Raw genomic sequence first — 21,689 nt, forward strand, 5'->3', positions numbered from 1 at the left:
AAAAACTTTTAAAAATTAAAAAATAAATAATGTAACCTTGAGATATACTTATATATGCATATACATGCTATTTTAAAAGGTGTTTTGCATATATAAAATACAGGAAAAAATTGGGTATCAACACCTATTACGGCAGAGCAGTTACACATACTAAGCCTTATAGGGTCGAACAACTATTTTACTTACTATATTAAGAGAGATGAGTCAGTATCAGCAGGTAAGCATATTTTCAAATTATATTTGACTCCCAAGTACTTTCAGTTATTATATTATCAGTTCAGTTTCAGCTTTCAGTTATTCTGTTGCCTTACATACTCGGTATATTATTTTGTGTTGACGTCCCTTTTGCTGGGGACGTTGCATTTCATGCCTGCAGGTCCTGATTGATAGTTGGACAGACCTTCCCAGCAGACACAGTCAGACATCAACCTGATTGGTAAGCTCCACTTCCTCGGAGTTACCAGGTCTAGACCTTGGAGTCCATTTTATATATACAGGTTTGATGGGTATGTCGAGGCCATATTCCGACTATGGTACAGTTCAGCTATCTTTAAAGGCTTCTAGACGAGTCCTATATATTTTGTATATTAGTAGATGTTCATGGCGACCCTCATCAGCCTGCATATATATATATATATATATATATATATATATATATATATATATCAGTTTTTGGGTATGTTTACCCCCAGATGAGAGAGTGACGTTATTTTCAGACGATTCAGAATATGGCCTTATCGGCTTAAGTTGAGGGTTACCCTCCAGAGCTCACAGCTACAGAGTGGTAAGCTCGGGCTGAGTATGGCACCAGGTGCCAGCCCCGCCTCTTCAGGTTTGGGGCGTGACATACAGGTTCGAGGTCTGGATTTGGAGGGGAATCTTGTGGATGCGAGCTTTATGCCGTATAAGCAAGCTCGGAGATGCGAGCCTTTTAGTCGCAAATGCAAAATCCCCGGAAGCATGCTATATTTCAAGATTTAGCTCTGGAGCATGGGAAGAGGAGATTTTAAAGGGGATTTCCATTACTAATTTGAGGGTAAGTGATTTCTACTTGATTTTGATTATATATATTGTTTCCCCATGGATTTACACTTAAATTATGGAATTTGGAAGAGAAATTAGGGTTTTTTCAACAACTTAAGAGAATGTAATTTGGGTATTTGAGGGTCGATTTGAACTCAGTTTTGAAAACTAATCAGATATTTGGACTCGTGAGATCATGAGTAGTCGGTATCTACCCCTTTACTCATCTTTTGACCATGTGGGCCAAGTTGATTTTTGTTGATTTTTGGGGATTTGATTAAAGATTGAAGCTTTATTGTTTGAAATTAATTTCTATAACATTGTATGATATGTGTGAGTTGTATTTGACTACATTTGAGTTGTTTGAAGGTTTATTTTAGAGGAAAAGCTATTTTTGAAGGTTGAAGTTGCTACCAGATGGAGGTAAGTCTCTTGTCTATCTTTGTAAGAGGTTCCACATAAGCGATTTATTTGCTACTTAATTTGGGTGCTTCATATATGCAAGGTGACGAGCGCATATGCGTGGCTAGGTTATGACTATAATCAGTTAGAATTAGGCTTATATCATGCCTTGTTGAAACTTTATGAATTATTATCCATGTTTCATTGATTTTATGACTACGTAATGAATTTGATCATGATTAGAGACCATGCTAAAATTATGACTTGTTGATTTGAACATGATGGACTTCTTTTGTCGTACTGGGCTTCCTCCTTTAGACATATTCATGCAATTGCCTTACTTGACTTGTAATTTAGTGATTATTGGCTCTTACTGCTCATGTTTGATATCATGATCGGACTTACAAATATTAAAAAATCATATTGAACTATTATAGAAAGTTGAATTACATGATTTGCCATAACCATCTCTTATTCATGTTCATTTTCATCTGTATTTTATTATCATATCTTGGCATCTTTATTACATCATCTCATATGCATATACATGAGCTGGAGAGTTGGATATTGAGGAAAGTAGAGGATTTTGGCCCTAAGGACATTATGAGCAGATATTGATTATAAATTTTAGTATTATTAGTAGATCGAGTTGCACGCTGCAACAATGCTTGAACATGGATCCGTCCCTCCGAAGTCAGGTGATTACCTATGTTACTTTAGGCCATGTGTGTGCAGTCACCCAAATTGGTACTAGTCTGGATACCTGGCCAGTGTCGAGCATATGGATTGGTATTGTGAGGCATTGAGGTTGGACCATGAGCATGTATATGCATTCTAGATTCATACAGTAGCTCTCATATGTACATATTGATTGGTTTATATTTTGGAAGTACTTGAGATATTTGACTTTGTATTGTGTTTCCTTTGTCTGAAAAGCATGTCTAAATATCATATCTTACTGTGCCTTTTCCTTTGTACCTATTTGATGATATCATGCCTTAGCTACTATTCTATTTTATTCTTTTACTTGCTTATTAAACTGTTAGTAAGTGTTAGTGTCGACTCCTCATCATTACTTATTCAAGACTAAACTTGATACTTACTGAGTATCGTGGTTTAGCACTCATACTATACTTCTGCATATTTTGTGCAAATTCTGAGGCAGGTACGAGTCGTACCCATCCAACTTCTTTGGAGCTTGCATTGGAGACTTCGTGATGAGCTGTCCTATTTGTTTGATCCACGGCACATGAAGTCCTCTTCCCTTATTTATTTATTTTTTGTCTATTTACCTATTTCCAGACAGATGTTATTAGCGAGACTATTTACTCATGTTAGATACTCGTGATATTGTGACATTGTTTTGCATGTATTGTAAGACAGTTGCGATCGCATTTAGATCATGTCTTGGTTTATGTATTTATGATGCTATTTTGAGATTTATTCCGCTTCATATTTTATGTCAAAACCATAGGATTGACTTAATAATTGGGTTTTTGTTATTATTATTGAGTGTTGGCTTGCCTAGCAAGCATGTTATACGTCATCACAAACTTTAGTGGGATTTTGGGTCATGATAGTTTCTCTCATGAAAGGAGTAATATGGTTTGGGAGGATAGGGAAATTTAGTCCAAGGTACATTAGGCCTTATAGAATCTTGAAAATAATAAGCCAAGTAGCCTATGAGCTTGAATTAACTCTAGAGTTGTCCTTCGTGCATCTCGTATTTCATGTGTATATGTTGAAGCAAGTAACAGGGGACCCGTCACTCATCAACACACGAAGAGTATTGAGATTAATGAAGGCTTCACTTCTGAAGAAGTTCATGTTGCCATACTTAATAGGCAAGTCCGAAAATAGAGAACAAGAGAGGTCGCCACCGTTAAAGTGCTATGGCGAAACCAACATCTTGAAGAAGCAGCTTGGGAGGCGGAAAAAGATACAAAGAGAAGATATTTCTCACTTATTTGTTAGAAGAAGATGATAATATATAAAAGACTATTAGAAGCCCTTTTTCTTTCATGTACTATGTTTTATGTTATGTAAATGATCATTTATGGTATTATTTCAAGAATCTACATGGATTGCTAATATCTAAAACATGGAATTTTAAGAAGAAATTTGGGGGTTTTGCCTACAACTTAAGAGAGTAAAAATTAATATTTTGAGCTATAATTTGGATTTGGATTTGGAAACTAAACGCATATTTGAACTCATGGGGTTATGGGTTAGGATCTACCCCTAAACTCGAATTTTGGCCATGTCATCCCGCAATTGATTTTGTTGACTTTTTGGGAATTGATTAAAGATTGAACCTTAATTGTTTGGAATTGATTCATACGATATTGTTTAACATTATTAAGTATTATTTGGCTATCTTCGAGCCGGTTGGAGGTAATTTCTAAAGAAAAGGCGATTTTGGAAAGTTGGTTTGGCTTGTTAAGGTAAGTATCTTGCCTAATTTTATTGTGAGGGAATAACCCTTAGAATTTTACCTTATTTGTCTTGAATATGTGGAAAGCGACATGTATGCAAGATAACGAGCGTATATACAGGTGCAATGTAGGATTTATGATCGGTTAGGTTTCTATTATGCCTTGTTTGGATTGTGTGCATTTTATGATTTATGTTTTAATTAATTATATGACTACATAAGCTATTCCTTTCATGCTAGTATCCATGTTTAGGATTACTATTTTGTAATTGGCCAAGATGGGCTATTTGTGTATTGTTGCTATATTTGATTTAATCGTAGTCATGCTTTACATCTTGAGCATACATCCGCACCTTATATATTATATCCTTGTGCACGTTATTGATTACTTGTGAGCATGTCTCTTTGATGATGAAATTTTATTTCTGAGTGTTATATTTATGGCACAATTGGACATATTGAGCAGATTTATTTAGAAGTGGGACGAGGTTTTTGTCGTGCGGTTATTATTAATATTGTGACGTGAAGTCTTTGTCTTGCAATTATGATGATATTGTAATTGTTTTTGCACGAGTATTATATTGTACAACGTGTGGATTTGAATCCATCCCCTAGGGTCGTCATCTTATGTTTCTCTCTTGATGACATACACACGAATTGTGTAAATTGATAGATGTTGGTTGATTCTGATATAAAATTTGATGGTGTTTGAGCATAAAGGTGGAAGCTTTGACCATGCAAGTGAATCCTTTATGCATTCTATATGTTTCTGGGTTGAATTCTAACATGTTATGTGATGCCTCTATTATATGTTGATGACTTATTCATCAAGATTTAATTATCCATATTGAGTTTATATCTCTTGATATGATATTTGATGATGCTGCATCTTTTATTAAATTCTCGTTGCGAATTAATATAAACTGCACAGGTTTTATTTGATTAATGAGTATCACATGACTTGAACCTCGTCACTGCTTCACCAAGGTTAGTCTTGATATTTATTGAGTATATGTTGTCCCGTGCTCATACTAAATTTCTGCATATTTTGTACAAATTTGGGTGTTGGCAGTAGCAAACTTCAGGAGTGAGTCGTGTAGGTGATGGAGAGAATTCAAGGTAGTGCTACATGATCGCCGCAGACCCTTGGAGTCCGCTTCCCCTACCTTTCATATTGTTTTCTATACTTTAGACAGTATTATATTATGGAGTGATTTCTTCGTACTCTATTTTAGAGCTCATATTTCGTATTACCAGATCTTGAGGGATTTGATGATGTAGTATCAACATATTATCGGTTGTTGGAGATTTATTCCACTATTTATATTATTTCAATTATGTTATATCTCGTTTTGATTATTTTTTATTTTTGTTATATGTTGGTTTACCTAGTCTTAGAGTTTAGGTGTCATCACGGCCGTTGGTGGGATTTTGGATCGTGACAGGCTCCTTCATTTTCGGTGCTGTCTTTGATATTTCAGACTATGGTATTCTCTTTTTTGGGTATAGACGGAGCCTCGTCACTACTCTTTCATTTATTTTCTTTGCACGCTTGTCATAGATCTCCATAGATATTTGTGAGTTGGATTATATATTTATTAATTTCTACTTAAGTCTCATGTCATGTATAACAATTACTTTATTATTTAATATTCTCAAACTAATAGGAGGCAGATATTTTCAAAGAATGGATGTGCATATTAAATTATGCATGGGTTATGGATGGGAAGTTGAGGGAATGTTGGCTTGCTCAACCATGTCTCGGTGTTGAGCGCTTTGTCTCGCTCCCCAAGGTTGGAATGCGACACGGTTTAGCCAATGTGATATCCAAAATCATCTCCAAGCTTATGAACAACAGCTTAGCTGAACCCCTACCAAGATTGGTATCCCCTAATGAATCCGAATTCATTAAAGGGATGGCAATCACAGTCAATATAATGATGACACAAGAGCTTGCACGCAATATGAATAGAGACAACAAGGGAGACAACGTGAATATCAAATTGTATATGCCTAAGCTTACAATAGGGTTTCATGGGCTTTCCTGTGTCAAATGCTGAGGAGAATGGGATTCAATAAAATTTGGATAAATATAATATTCAGGGTTATTTCTAACATATGGTACTCCATTGCTATCAATGGGATAAGGAAAGGGTTTTTCAAATCCAAGGAGATCACATCTCTCATCTTTATTTGTCCTAGCTTCTAAAATACTTATAAGATGTTGAATGGGACTGCTCAATGCCATGATTTCATACCATATAAAATAAAATAAAATAAAAAGGGTCCCTGTATCACTCATCTTACATATGGAGATGACACAATTCCCTTTTGTTCAACTGATCAGACTTATACAGATCATTAAACAATGCCTAGATGACTAAGACATAATAAGGATCAATGAAATCAAGGATCTGACAAGGTTTGCTAATAGCTCCTCCTCTTCACATACCTGGGAGCTCCCATATACCTAGGAAGGAAAAAAGTAATCTACTTTAGTGATATTACAGTTAAAATAGGTAGGAAAGTGCAGGGTAGGAAAGCTATCATTATTAAGGCAATTCTACATTCCTTTCCCATGCATATTATATCTACTGTTGTAACCCTCCCAAATTTGTCCTTCAACACATAGAGAAACAATATTAGTAACTTTTTTGGGGGGAACAATTAGGAGAACAAGATCCATTAGTTCAAATGCTTTTGAAGCTAAAGCCTGGTGGAACCTAAGGAGCAAGCAATCACTTTGGAAGAATTTTATTGAAGCCAAATACTGTTGTAACACTCATCCTATTGCAGCTAATTGGAAGATTGGAAATTTACAAATCTAGAAGAGATTAAAGGATATCAAGGACAATATTGAGCCATATATTAAGTGGAACCTAGAGGAAGGCAAGATGTCATTCTGGTGGGATGATTGAACTAGACTAGGTTCCCTTGCAAAACTAGTGGCTAATCAGACTCCAAAGGAAGAGAAAGTATCCTTGACTTTGTTCTGGATGGCAACTGGAGCGTTCATGTTGCATATCACCTAAGGCTGAGACCAATAATTATATTTTTCTAGATAGTGACGGAGTTGGTCCTTCTTTGCTGGCTGTTGGGTATTGGTACCAAATATCAAGCTTACACTCTTGAAATGGTGGCTACTCAAACCTACGAATGAAGTACATGCATTTATTTTGCAATCACTCCCAAACATCATTTGTTAGGAAATTTGGAAAAGAAGGTGTGCTCAAAGATATATGGAGGTAAAGAGATACCAATTGCAAAGGCTCAAATACCAAAACGAAACAACTATGCTTACCCAGGTAAGTATACTTTTCACTAAGCTTTCTATCACTAATGAGTGAAATTATCTTTGTACACTGGTGGACAAAATCAAAAGCAGACTCAACATCATCCATGTGAAATAGTTATTAGAACAAATTACCACTTTCAGAATAAGAACCAGAAGGAAACCATTTGATGTATACTTTTTGCTTATAGGATATACTTTGAAACCTCCGTTTTGTCCAATAATCTTTCATACATATCCTAGGGCATTCCAGTATATAAAGATATGACCCTCTCATACTTTTGCCCAAGAAGTGGACATACAGGTTGAGGTCTAGCCTAGCCTCTCACCGCAAAGTTGACATTTCAGCCCCCCCAAAAAAAAAAGAGCTAGACTAGAAATAATTTCCATAAAGTTGTAACTTTGAGTTAGTTTTCAACTTGGTTTTGTCGGGTTAAACCATCTTAATGGCATAATTTTATGAGGTGCGTGGATCTAATGTCGTAAAATTCTCCCCGACAAAGTTAAGAAAAAACGTGCTGCTTTTTAAAACGGTAATTCTTATCATAAACATGAATTTGCCCCCAAAAAAAGAGTTTTTTCACTCTTAGCCCGTACCAGTAACTATTTACTTTGGTAACCGGAAAAATGTATAAAATTTGTATAATTTTTGTATATAACATACAAAATGTATATATATACAATAAATATATATATTTCGGCTATTATTTTGAGAGTAATATACAATGTCATTTTTCTAAAAAAACAAATTCTCAGCCACAGAATCATAAACGATTCAGGGGATGATTCTGATTTTCGAAATTTTCATATTAAAATAGGCAAAAACAAATTTGCTAAGACCTCTCCCAAAATGATGTTATCCTGAATTGAGACCTCCCCAAAAGTACAATGGTATTTTTCTTTTGTCAGTTCTCGTAACATCAAAAAAGAAAGAATAAAGAAACGAGGTAAGTTTGGCAGGAACTTAGAAAATCACAAAGACAACGTTAAAAGCATGAAAAGAGAGAATGTTCAAGTGGAAAACTTTAAAATAAATAGTACAAACTACTGAAATCAAGGATATAGACCTATGTTTTACATCTGCCATCATCTTAGGAAAGTATCCTTCAACGACACTCAAAGATGGGTACAAATGTAACGAGCAAAACCTACAAATATCTTCCATAAGAGAGGAAGAAAATGTATACTAACCCTCAATCATGTCAATCAAAAATAACTGATGACTCAAAATGCCCCTACTCCCCTCAAATCATTGCAGAGGTTAATTGTTCACCCCACAAAAGCATATCTAAGGATAGTGCAATGGATATTTCAATCAGAACCAACGGGCCTGATTCCGCAGTACTACCATCTTGAACATCGAAAATCCAAAATCCAGGGGATCTGCAAGTTGCTGGAATCAAAGCACAAAGAATCAAACAACATAGATGTTTTCCGTTAGAAGTTGCCGATTGCAAAGATATTTTTTTATTGATAAGTAAAAGCAAAAGCAGCAGTAAGATTGTGCTGAAAATTACAACTGGATCCTTATGGAAGTATAGAATTCCACTAGGAACCTTGCAGAAATTAAACAGGTCCTATCAGTAGTAATCTGCGAGGGAGCTAAAATCCAAAAAACTAGTATCACATGCACTCTTGCCAACTCCTACAAGCACTCAAGAGTAGGGCTGCTCGGTGGGCCGGGCCTGAACCGGACCGGGCCCGCGGTCCTAACGGGCCTGGTGGGCCGGTCCTGGTGGTCCTCCTAAGCCCGTCACGGGCCGGTCTTCATGTTTGAGCCCACGAGCCCGGGACCGTCAGAAGGCCTGGCGGGCCCAACGGCTATTTTTAAAAAAAAAAAAAAAAAAAATTTAAAATTCTCCAACGGCCATATTTAAAATCTAGCCGTTTGGGCTGAAAATATGACCGTTTTTAAGTTTAAAAAATGGCCATTTGGCCCCCAAACTTTATATAATTACACTTTTTCCCATTTCTCAACTATAAATACCCCCTCATTCTTTCATTTTTATTCGCCAATTCATCAATATCTCTCAATCTCTCTCAATCTCTCTACTACAATTACTTAATTTATTGTTGAAATTTCGTGAAAAATTGTGAAGTTGTTGAATTGAAGTTTTCAAGTGTTCAACGATTTTCAATTTTCAAGAAGTTGTTCGGCAATCCGGTAAACTCGTTTCAACTCTTACGTTTTTAGAATATATTTTTGTGTGGTTTAGTTTGCATAATTATAATTATAATGAATATAGAAACCCAATTAATGCAACGTTTAATTCTCGGGTAGGTGGTGAGGATGATGATGAAATGCTTACCACTCAAGATTGGACTAATGTTAAAATTCTTTTAGATTTTTTAGAACATTTTCAAATTGCTACAAATGCATTTTCTGGGCAATATTATCCTACTATTTCAAACTGTTTAGTTTATATTGCAGCACTATCTGATTTGTTTGTTGAATTTAGTGAGGGTGGGGATATTTATGAACTTGCTATAAATGAAATGAAACAAAAGTTTAAAAAATATTTTTTTCCTATCCCTCCTATTTATGGTCTTGCTGCAATGCTAAATCCTACAATGAAATTGGGAGGTCCTCATTTTTGGTATTCAAATATTTATAAGGCTTTAGATCTTTCAAATGAGGAAATTGCGACACTTGCAGATGCAAAAGCTTCAATTAAGATTAATGCTCAAACAGTTTATAATGCTTATCAACTTGCCTTAGAGCATGCTAGGCCAACTATTCCAACCCCTACTTCGTCTAGCTCACAATCGTCTAAAAGAGTTGCGGGCTTAAAAGCTCTTAAATCTTGGATGGAGTTCAGGGGGTCTCAAGGTGAAAATTATGATGAAACTTCACATCTAAATGAGCTTCAAGTTTATTTGTCTCAGGGACTTGAAAAGGAGAATCCAGACGGCTCTTTTGATCTTTTGGAATGGTGGAAGGCAAGGGAAAAACATTTTCCTGTTCTTGCAAGGATGGCTCGGGATATTTTATCAATTCAAGCTTCAACTGTTGCATCAGAGAGCGCTTTCAGTCAAGCAAGACTGCAAATAGGTGATCATAGAGCGTCTATGAGGGATAGCTTGGAAAAATCAGTATTGTTTAGAGATTGGATCCGCTCGAAAAGAAGAAATTTTGGAATTGCAGAAGCACAACCGGCGATAGATGAAGCTTATGAAGAAATGATAGCGGAACTTGCGGAGGATTCGGCTTCGCCCGGAAGTGGTGATGAACAAGCTTCTTTTCCACCACCACCACCAACGCAACCTCCTCCGAACCTTGAAGGATTTATGAGATTTGTTAGAGATAATACTTAGAATAATATGTAACTTGTATTTTGGCACATCTTCCTTAGTTTTTTTTCCTTCTAATGGTGGTATTAGTACCTTGTTGTGCTCATTCCATTGGGGGAAGGATGACTAAGAAAGATATGCCATTTTTGGTAATAAAATTTATTGCTTCTACCCATGAGCTTCTTTTCGCAATATTTCTTTGTCTATACTTAGAATTATTTATAAGCTACAATATATACATAATATACAATATATATACTACAAGAAAATATATAAGAGAATATATATACATAAGATACAATATAATATACTACAAGAAAATATATTATGCGAAAATATATACATAATATACAATATATATACTACAAGAAAATATAAAAGAGAATATATATACATAAGATACAATATAATATACTACAAGACAATATATTATGCGAATATATATACATAATATACAATATATATACTACAAGACAATATATTATGCGAATATATATACATAAGATACAATATATATACATAAGATACAATATATATACATAAGATACAATATATATACTACAAGAAAATATATAAGAGAATATATATACATAAGATACAATATAATATACTACAAGAAAATATATTATGCGAAAATATATACATAATATACAATATATATACTACAAGAAAATATATTATGCGAACATATATACATAAGATACAATATATATACATAAGATACAATATATTATGCGAATATATATACATAAGATACAATATATATACTACAAGAAAATATATAAGAGAATATATATACATAAGATACAATATAATATACTACAAGAAAATATATTATGCATGACAATTTAGTGTTTTACTATTGTTTTGTTATTTTCTTTTTCGTCAAGCACTTTAATAATTAGATATACATATATACTACATATATATTTTTAATATAGCCATGATACTACAAGAAATTGCCTTTAAAAAAAAAAGCCCGTTAGGCCCGCGAAGCCCACGAGCCCGGCCCGTTAAGCACAGGACCATGTGGGCTTAGGCCCGTCACGGGCCGGTTCCACCCATTGAGCCCACGAAGACCGAGACCGCCAGAGCCCAGGATCACGGGACCGCGAGGCCCGGCCCGTTAGGCCCACTAAGGCCCGGGCCCGGGCCAGAATACAGCATTACTCAAGAGGAGGAAGGACAAAGAAATAGAAGGGAGAGCCCAAAAGTGCTTTAAATTATCGAACCCTCAAAAAGCTGGAGTATGTAAGGCGCCGTTTGTCTAAATTTATGTGATGCACTTTCCTTTTATTCTGTCACGAAAAGAACTGATACGTTTCTATATGGAAAAATAATTTAACTTTAAACTTCCGAATTTACCCTTAATGAGATGATTTATCGCCACAGAAAATATCTATGGCTTGTTTATAGACCACAAGTTTCAAAAGACTTTCCTTCTTTCTTAAACCCTGTACCCAGCCAAAGTGCATCGCAGAAAATGATACGTAGGGAGTACGACAGTTTCTGTAATAGGAGTCAATTGCAAAAAAAGTTGTTCCACAGAAAATGTAATAGGAGTCAATTGCCAAAAAAGTTGTTCCACAAAAAATGTAACACTCCACCAGCCATATAAAACGTATACATTTTAATTTTCGTCCAGCCAAAAAGCCAATGAGTTACGTCGGCTTCGTAATGCGCAAAGCATTTATTCTCTTAACTCTCACAAAAGAGCCAGTTCCAGTAATTAAAAGTCTCAGAGTGCAGAAAATTTTTATTGGCCAGGATGTACACAAGAAAAATTCTACTAGATATCTGAAATTCAATGCACGACTATAGAGTCTTTCTTTATTGTTATTTTGTGATCGGTGTGATGAGTTTTTATTATTTATCAATCAAAAACATTAGTAAATAATATTAGAGATTCTCTAAATCTCACACATACCCCACACTGGCATTGCAGTCTTAAAACAGAATAAATGGAATCCTAACCAACATAGAAACCAAGTTTTAATCCTAATTAGTTGGTATTGTCTAAATGGATCCTTGGTTTCCATTTTGTTCTGTCCTTGGCGAAATCCACAATGCCTCCAAATTTCCAAGAGATCATAGGTCTTTGGAAACAGCCTCTCTATATGCAATTTGAGATCCACCTATAAGATAAAAACATTTTAAACAAAATAAAGAGCAAAAGGCATTAAAATTTATCTACTTCGTTTCATTTGCTATGCAAAATTTTGGCAGAACCTAGAAGAGAAAACGGAAACATAGTAGTCATCAACTTCTTAAATATGTGGAACCAATCCTAAACCCACTCTCCTCCAAGAGGTCATAGGTGTGGAATGAAGGTAGGTTTGAAAAGATTTGTCCTCTATATCTTAAGTGGATGGTGCTTGCACAAGGGTAGGTTGTCTACATCATACCCCTTAAGGTACCGGCCTTTCTCAAAACCCAGCGTGAAAGCGGGATGCCTTATGCATCGGGCTGCCCTTTTATCTTAAGCGGATAATGTTTAAGATAATATAAATGGGTTTTGGAGCGGGCAGGATGACCCTGGCGGACACCTGGAGAAAATATTTTTAAGCTAGAGTGGGGAGACCGAAATCCATCTTGTTTGTTTCTGATAAAGCACAGATTGTGGTGTTAGATAGTTTTTTCTTTTTTTTGAAACTGGTAACTTTTCTATGTTTCATATGTAGCAAAAACATTACTTAGGTAGTACTGAAACCATACATACAAGAGACTCTATCTATCACTAACACTTTCTATATTGAGTCTAAAACATCAATAATGGTATTAGTATCATTTGTGTACATCTGATTACACCAAAAACTTAACAGCAAAATAAAGTTTAACTTGATCTTTTGCACTCCATTCTCCACATTCTCAAAACATTTGGAGTTTCTCTCTTTCCAAATTGTCCGCCAAACACAAGCTGGTATAATTCTCCATCTAGTCCTGTCCTTTGCATGTAGTCTTGCTTCCTCCCAACTTTTAAGAGCATCTATAACTTTCCCAGACATGGTCCAGGAGATGCCTTTGAGGTTAAGAATAATTCTCCATAGGTGAGAAGTTATCTTACAATGGAGGAAGAGATGGTTAACTGTTTCTGTTGTTTCCCCACACACAAAATCTAGAACATAAGATGAGGCCTCTTTTCATCAAATTATCTTGTGTAAGGACAGCTTCCTTAGCCAATAGCCACACAAAGCAAACAACTTTATGAGGAATTTTTGTTTTCCAGATGGGTTTCCGTGGCCAATCAGCTATCTGCTGGTTGGAATGATTCATCCTTTTGTAAGCTGTGTTGACCTTGAATATACCCTTACTGCTGCCTTGCCACCATAGAACATCTGCATCTTCTTGTAATCCACTTAACTGTTCTAGAACACAGAATAAATCCACCACTCTTGGTGCTTCCCAATCATTGATATGTCTTCTAAAAATGATGTTCCATCCTTGAGGTGTCCACATCTCTGCTATAGTCCTTTGCTGATGTAGAGCCAAATTGAAGACTTCTGGAAAAGCCACATCCAATCTGCCAACTCCATGCCAATTGTCCTTCCAAAAGCTAGTCTTATTTCCATCAAATACTTTGATCTTGGTGTCATCCCTCAATTCACTCCACAATGATCTAATGGATCTCCATAGACTAACCTCATATGGTGTAGTGACCTCCTTAGTCATCCATTTGTCTTTCTGTCCATATTTTGCTTTAATAATGTTTCCCCAAAGGAGCTGATCCTCTTTGTTGAGCCTCCACAACCATTTCATTCTAAGAGCTTTGCTCTGAATCTTCAAGTTCCTGATCCCTAAGCCTCCAAATTTCTTGCCAACAGTAAGTGCTTTCCATTTCACCAAGTGGTAACCCTTCCTTTCTTTGTTCCCATCCCATAAAAGGTTCCTCCTGATGCTATCCAATCTATTGATGACCCCTGTTGGAATGGGGAACAAAGACATCATATATGTTGGAAGTGCATCAAGAACTGAGTTAATAAGAGTTAGATAACCCCTGTTGGAATCTATTGATGACCCCTGTGGTGTTAGATAGTTATGTAAATAACATTAATTAGTCCTAGTTCCACATAGAATAGGAGTAAGATTGTATTGTATAAATAGGGTTTATTGTATCACAACTGGATAGAATATAATGTTAAGTAGTTAGTCATGTATAGTGTCCCACATCAAAAAGTAGATACCAATTATTATATATCACTGTATATAAATAGGGCATTATACAATACATTAGATAATTAATATAAAACTTTTCCGTGCTATACTTCTCACATGGTATCAAAGCGTTGGTGAGAAACATCCGGAAAAGAAAACTCGGCCAGACAATCGCCGTGTACCAATTTCCGACGACTTCAAGGGCTGTTATTGCATCACCTATGTTTCCCTCAGTGTTGTGCTAAAACCAACACCACCACAGGGTCCTACACTCTCCGGCAACCAAAATCCAAAAAAACCCAGTTGTATCCCAACATGCGCCCACACGTGCCGATCAAAGGGAAGAAAATTCCGACAAATCTCCTCACGCACCGACGCGTGAGCTGCTTTCTGGTCAGTTTCTGACAAAAGTTCTTTTGGACAGCTTGCTCGCGAGGCTATTATGAGCCTATCCATTCAAGTTACATCAAATTCCGACGACTTTTCTATTTTCCAACGACCGTTCAAATTCTGGCGAGATACAAATACAATGTTTTTTCCTTCACTGTTCCTGTGAGCTTTTTAGTGTTCTTGATTGTCTGTGCTATTTGGTCCAACAATGTCTTTGGGGCCTGATATTTTTGGTTCTAAACACGGGTTCTGGAAATTCAAGTTTGATGATTACTTCGGAACCCTTAATGGGAAGTTCAAACTACTTAGCCTGGGTTTCTTCTGTTGAGTTGTGGTGCAAGGGTCAAGATGTTCAAGATCACCTAGCCAAGAAGACAAGTGATGGAGATGAAAAGGCCAAAGCACTCTAGAGAAAATTGATACTCAACTATGTAGTTTGTTGTGGCGATCGATGGATTCCTGGTTAATGCCTTTGTTTCGTCCATTCCAGGCATGTTATTCAGTTTGGGAGAAGGCTCGTACTTTATACACTAATGACATATCTCGTTTTTATAATGTGATATCTCGGATGACAAGCTTAAAGAAACAGGAATTGGATATGTCTACTTACTTTGGACAAGTGCAGGCGGTTATGGAGGAATTTGAAAAGTTGATGCTAGTCACTGCTAGTATTGAACAACAAGAGCAATGACAGAAGATGTTTCTAGTTCTTACACTTGCTGGACTGCCAAATGACCTTGACTCAGTGAGAGACCAAATTTTGGCTAGTCCTTTGGTTCCTCCAATTGATGAATTATTCTCTCGATTGTTTCGTATTGCTGCGCCACCAAGTCACACATTGGTCTCATCACCAATTGTTGACTCCTCTATTCTCGCATCTCAGACAATGGAAAATCGGACATCTTAGGCCATGGAGAATTGACGAGGAGGTCGTTTTGGAAGATCTCGACCCAAGTGTTCTTATTGTTATAAACTTGGACACACTCGTGAAGTATGCTATTCTTTTCATGGTTGACCACCCAGAAACGTTCATGTTGCTCAGACCGAGACTACAGGTAATCGGGGATTTTCTTTATCTGAAGGGGAATATAATGAGTTCCTTCAATATCGAGCAAGTAAGCATACATTTCCACAAGTAGCCTCGGTTGCTCAGATTGATACGTCTGTTGCTGGTAATTCTTTTGCTTGTGTTTCTCAGTCTAGTACTCTTGGACCGTGGGTCATGGACTCAGGAGTTTCTGATCATATCTCTGGTAATAAATCACTTTTGTCGAACATTGTATATTCGCAGTCTCTTCCTATTATTACTTTAGCTAATGGGTTCCAAACTAAAGCAAAAATAGTTAGACAAGTTAATACCTCGTCTTGTTCCTCTTCCTTCAACTAAGTCTATTGTTGGTTGTCGTTGGGTTTATGCAATCAAAGCCAGCCCGGATGGCCAGGTTGATCGGCTTAAGGCTCGTCTTGTTGCAAAAAAATACACTCAAATTTTTGGGCTTGATTATAGTGACATTTTCTCTCCCGTGACTAAAGCAGCATTTGTTCGCCTCTTTTTGTCCATGGCTGTTGTACGCCATTAGCCTCTTTATCAGTTAGACATTAAGAATGTTTTTTCCACGGTGATCTTGAGGAAGGAGTTTATATGGAGCAACCACCAGGTTTTGTTGCTCAGGGGGAGTCTAATTGTCTTGTATGCTGATTGTGCACGTCATTATATGGTTTGAAACAGTCCCCTCGAGTTTTGGTTTGGTAAGTTCAGAACAGTTATTCAGAAGTTCGGCATGACTCGTAGTGAAGCTGATCACTCTATGTTTTATCGACATTCTACTCCTAATCTGTGTATTTATCTAGTGGTTATGCTGATGATATTGTTATTACTGGCAATGATCAAGATGGTATTACTAATCTGAAGCAGCATCTCTTTCACCACTTCCAGACTAAGGATCTGGAATGATGCGCTGCAGACCTTTTGACACTCTTATGGATCTGAATGCTAAGCTTCTGTCAGGATAGGGCGAGCCTCTTAAAGATCCTACGAGATATAGGAGGTTGGTTGGCAAATTGAACTACCTCACAATGACTAGACCTGACATTTCTTTTCCTTTTTGTGTTGTAAGTCAGTTTACAGATTCTCCTTGTGATAGTCGCTGGGATGCAGTTGTTCGTATTCTTCGGCATATGAAGTCAACTCCAGGCAAAGGATTACTATTCGAGGATCGAGACCACGAGCAGCACAAATGTTAATTGGGGAAGATCACCTTCTGATAGCCTTTCTACGTTTGGATATTGTGTTCTAGTAGGAGGTAATTTGGTCTCTTGGAAGAGCAAGAAACAGAATGTAGTTGCTCGATCTAGCACCGAAGTAGAATATCGAGCCATGGCTATGGCAACGTGTGAGCTAGTTTGGGTCAAGCAGTTGCTCTAAGGAGTTAAAATTCGGAGAAATCAGCAAGATGGAACTGGTGTGTGATAATCAAGCTGCTCTTCATATTGCGTCAAATCCAGTGTTCCATGAGAGGACTAAACACATTGAGATCGACTGTCACTTTGTTAGAGAAAAGATACTCTCAGGAGATATTGTTACAAAGTTTGTGAAGCCGAATGATCAGCTTGCAGATATTTTCACTAAGTCTCTTACTAGTTCTCGTATTAGTTACATATGTAACAAGTTTGGTACATATGATTTATATGCACCAGCTTGAGGGGGAGTATTAAGTAGCTAGTCATGTATAGTATCCCACATCGGGAAGTAGATACATATTATTATGCAATCATTGTATATAAATAGGGCATTGTACAATACTTCAGATAATTAAACAAAACTTTTTTATGCTATACTTCTCACAATAAATAATAGATTTTTCTCCCGTGCATTCTCACATTGTATCAGAGCAATAGTGAAAAAATACTCGTTGTGCAATCTGCCAGCGATTCCAGGAAGAAACAGTTTGTTGTGCAACTTTTCTGGTGGTTGTTTGCATCAAAGTCACTATTTATCAGTGTTGTGCACAAACCAACACCACCACAAGGTGCGCCGCAATCCTGCGACCAATCCTCACCGGAAAAGTGTGCCCCGCGCGCCCTCACATACCGGACAGACAGATTTTTCTCCGGCGAGATTTGTGCATGCGTCGGGTGTCTGGGCCATCTTCCAGCCAGATTTTGATGGAGCTCCTTGAGGACAGCTGAATCGCACAGTAATTCGAGCCTACCTATCCAATTTAAACCAAATTCCGACAACTTATATTTTTTTCCGGCGTAAACAATGCACTTTTTCCGGCATGAACAGTGATTCTGGCCTGAACTGTACTTTTTCTTGTTGTGAACAATGTTTTCTGAGATATTTCTTTAGTTTTTCACTATTTCAAATGAAGAACTTGGTTTCCGAAGGTCTTCCTTTCCTTTCCAACTCCGTCTAACTAAGAAAAAAAAAAGGAAGTCTTCAGCTTAATGTGTTCTGATTTGACATTCTACGGTTAATCATACAAGTGTTAGTCAAGAATTTGAGAAATTGATTGTAGCAAAATGGGATACAATACTATGAAAAGTTGGATGATTTTTCTACCAGATTATATTGAGACTTGTGTCTCTTTCGTTTTCCATAGTGCCAGGGCTATGTATTATCTATAGATTTCGCTTTGCATTTACATTCCCATTTTCATGATGATATTTTTCTTATAGTTTCTATTGATGGTACTAGTATTGTCTTTTTTTGTCTTCTTGAGCCGAAGGTCTTTCGGAAATAGCCTCTCTACTCCCTCGAGGTAGGAGTAAGGTCTGCGTACACATTACCCTCCCCAGACCCCACTTGTAGAATTTTATTGGGTCGTTGTCGTCGTTGTTGTGTCTCCCAATCTTCATCATACGATTCTTGGGTCATTGATTTAGGTGCATCTGATCACATTTCTGGTAACAAATCTCTTTTCACTACTATGTCATATTCTCAATTTCTTCCAACAGTCACAATGGCGAACGTGTCTCAAGCCATGACAACTGGTATAGGTTAGATAGTTATGTAAATAACGTTAATTAGTCCTAGTCCCACATAGAATAGGAGTAGGATATGTATTATATAAATAAAGCTCATTGTATCATTATTTAATAGAATATAGATAATAGATTTTTTTCCTGTGCATTCTCACATGTGGAATCTCAACATTGCCAAGAGGCCTTGGATTGGGTGTGCAACAAAGGAAGGTTTGAGAAGATTTCTCCTTTTATTTGGGTGATGTGTAAAAAAGACAAAAGGGCTTTCGGACATGTGCATTTGGTAGCAATCACATGCATTTCTAGAGACAACAACAAAAACAACAACCCAGTAAAATCCCACACGTGGGGGTCTGGGAAGGATAGTGTATACGCAGACCTTACCCCTACCCCGATGGAGTAGAGAGGTTGTTTCCGATAGACCCTCAGCTCAACATGGTTTATGCCAGAAGGGCAGGAATATTAATCCAAAAAGAGGAAAAGAAGAATGCTAGAATAGCAGTAATCACCATACTCCATTCCCTCTCTTTATTTCTAATAAAAGCACCAATTGTAGAATCTAAATGATCAACTCCTACCAAGAACTTCTGGATACAGCTTATGATAAATGAATTTAAGAAAATTTCTCTTCTTGTGCCCCTAATGTGTAAGAAAAGATTAAAGGTATTTTGGCCCGGTGGAGAATCCTGAGTGGCAGATCATATGCATCTGGAGAGGGAAAATGTTATAAAGTTAAATTTGGTTTTATGCTAGAGTGGGAGGAATCAACAAGGCACTCCACCCCTCTTTGTTTCCAACAAAGCACCACTTGTAGAATGCAAAAGCTTAGCTTTACATCCTACAAGAAGATAAATCAAAGGAAGTTTGAGAAGATTTCTCCTCTTACCTTAGGTGGGTGATATAGAAGAAGAGACAAAGGGGTTTTCGAACGGGTGAAGAGTCATTAGTGGCAGATCATATTCATCTGCAGAGAAAAAAAGTCATCTTTGAATTTAAACTTGGTTTATGCTAGAGTAATGCAACCAACCACGCTCCACTTTGTCCTACATTTCTCAAAGAACACCATTTGTGGAGAGCAAACATCAACCCTTTTCTCGTAAGGGTCTTCATCAAAAAACCCTTTCCTTGTTAACAAAAAACAAAAAGATCCAAAAAACAATGGAAGAAGTGATGACCACACAAATTTCCATAAAATATAACCCCCAAAACAGATACTATATCAGTAGAAGCGACCTATAAAGGTATATGCTATACTAATCCAGAGAGATCGAAGAAAGAGAAATGGAAGCATCAAACACAATTAAGGTATATGGTGCTGTCTTGTACAAGTGGAATGTGAAAGTGCACATTTCAACCATAAAAGTTGGTTAACATTTCAGATAGGCCATCACATATTTCTTTGTGCATAACACGTGTGCATGTCCATTTCAAATTAAAATTCTGTTTTGGGAACTCTAAACTTATTGAGACAGCTAATCACTACATTAACAAAGACACTACAGGAAATCTCAAACAATTGAAAATAAAATTAAAAAGTACTTCATGATATTTGCTGTAATTTAATATACTCGGAACCACATATACATTATTTGTAGACACCTAAGAAGGGCTAATACAATTTATACCATGGATGTATAAATAGATAATGAAGATAAATCACAAATGTACTCAAACTAACTTCAACTTACTCACCTATCATCTTCTTCGTACCACAGTACTTTGTGCACGTTGAGCTCCAATAGCCTGTTGTCCTTGGGCCCCTGCTTGTCCGCTAGTCTGTTCTTCGGCCATGTTCATCGCTTGTGTCATAGCATTCATAACAATGAGTCCGAGAGGGATCAAATACATCCACTGAAATAAAGATCATAAAAAAATTGTAATATGAGAATGAGGGTGTGCAATTATTAGGTTTACAAGAAACTAAACAAGTAACTGATTCAAACTCACATATTTAGCCCAGAAAGATCTCTCTGGAGGCTGAATTTCTTCACCCTCTCCATTCTCCCCAACAACAGCTTCTGAAAATATAGGTGTTCTGTTCCAACAACTTTTTTTAGTATCGTGGAAATAAGCAACATAAGTTCATGGAAACATGCACAAATTTCTTCGGCTTCACTTTATCTTCCTTTTCTGCTCCATAGAAGCTCAAAAACAAAAATATCTGTAATGCTCGTACTAAAAGTAGGGACAATGTCATCTGACAGACTGTTCCCTAGCCATTTCTTTAAGTTTCTCAGAAGGAACATGAGAAGATTCCCCTAATCTCCACCCCTCCTGACTAGGTTGACACATTTTGCTTTTGAATAGTCAAATTAATCAATTTCAAAACAAAGGCAGTGCCGGAGCCATATTTACAATTTAAAAAGCCACATCAAATTATCCTTTGGCAAACAGCTAGGTACTTGAAGCTTCTCTCAAGGAGATTATTAGCTTATATAAACTCCCTGATAACAAGCATAGCGTCATGATATGATCTTTTTACCCAAGTTGATTAGTTACCACCCGTCACTTGCTTTATGCAAAAGGAGAATACAATGTCAGGAACAAGGAAAATAAAAAATTACAGTGACTTGCCTGGGTGCCTGTTCAGTAGGCTTTAGGACTGTGTGCGAGTTAAAGGACCATTTTGCAGGCTGAAATAGAAGCACAAAACTTAGCATCAGTCATAGGATTAGCATCTTATTTACATGAAATCCTTTTCCTTCTCCAGTACCATGA

At 36.8% G+C, this 21,689-nt stretch overlaps 1 protein-coding gene across 2 annotated transcripts in view; it reads right to left on the bottom strand.

Annotated features, from left to right (window-relative positions):
* Positions 1-8,161: 8,161 nt before the first annotated feature.
* LOC107803736 (uncharacterized) overlaps positions 8,162-21,689 on the bottom strand; it is a 28,520-nt gene continuing 14,992 nt past the window's right edge. The window contains exons 6-9 of one of the 2 annotated variants that reach the window (XM_016627503.2): positions 21,546-21,604; positions 20,919-21,006; positions 20,664-20,822; positions 8,162-8,544 (exon numbers count right to left, since the gene is read on the bottom strand). In XM_016627503.2, the coding sequence (XP_016482989.2) occupies positions 20,667-20,822; positions 20,919-21,006; positions 21,546-21,604 (303 nt within the window). In that variant the 3' untranslated portion in view covers positions 8,162-8,544; positions 20,664-20,666. Of the gene's footprint in view, positions 8,545-12,240; positions 12,578-20,663; positions 20,823-20,918; positions 21,007-21,545; positions 21,605-21,689 lie in introns of those variants that run through there. The other variant, XM_016627509.2, reaches the window with a different exon arrangement.

This window comes from Nicotiana tabacum, chromosome 8, assembly GCF_000715075.1.
Source record: "Nicotiana tabacum cultivar K326 chromosome 8, ASM71507v2, whole genome shotgun sequence".
Taxonomy (NCBI): Eukaryota; Viridiplantae; Streptophyta; class Magnoliopsida; order Solanales; family Solanaceae; genus Nicotiana; species Nicotiana tabacum.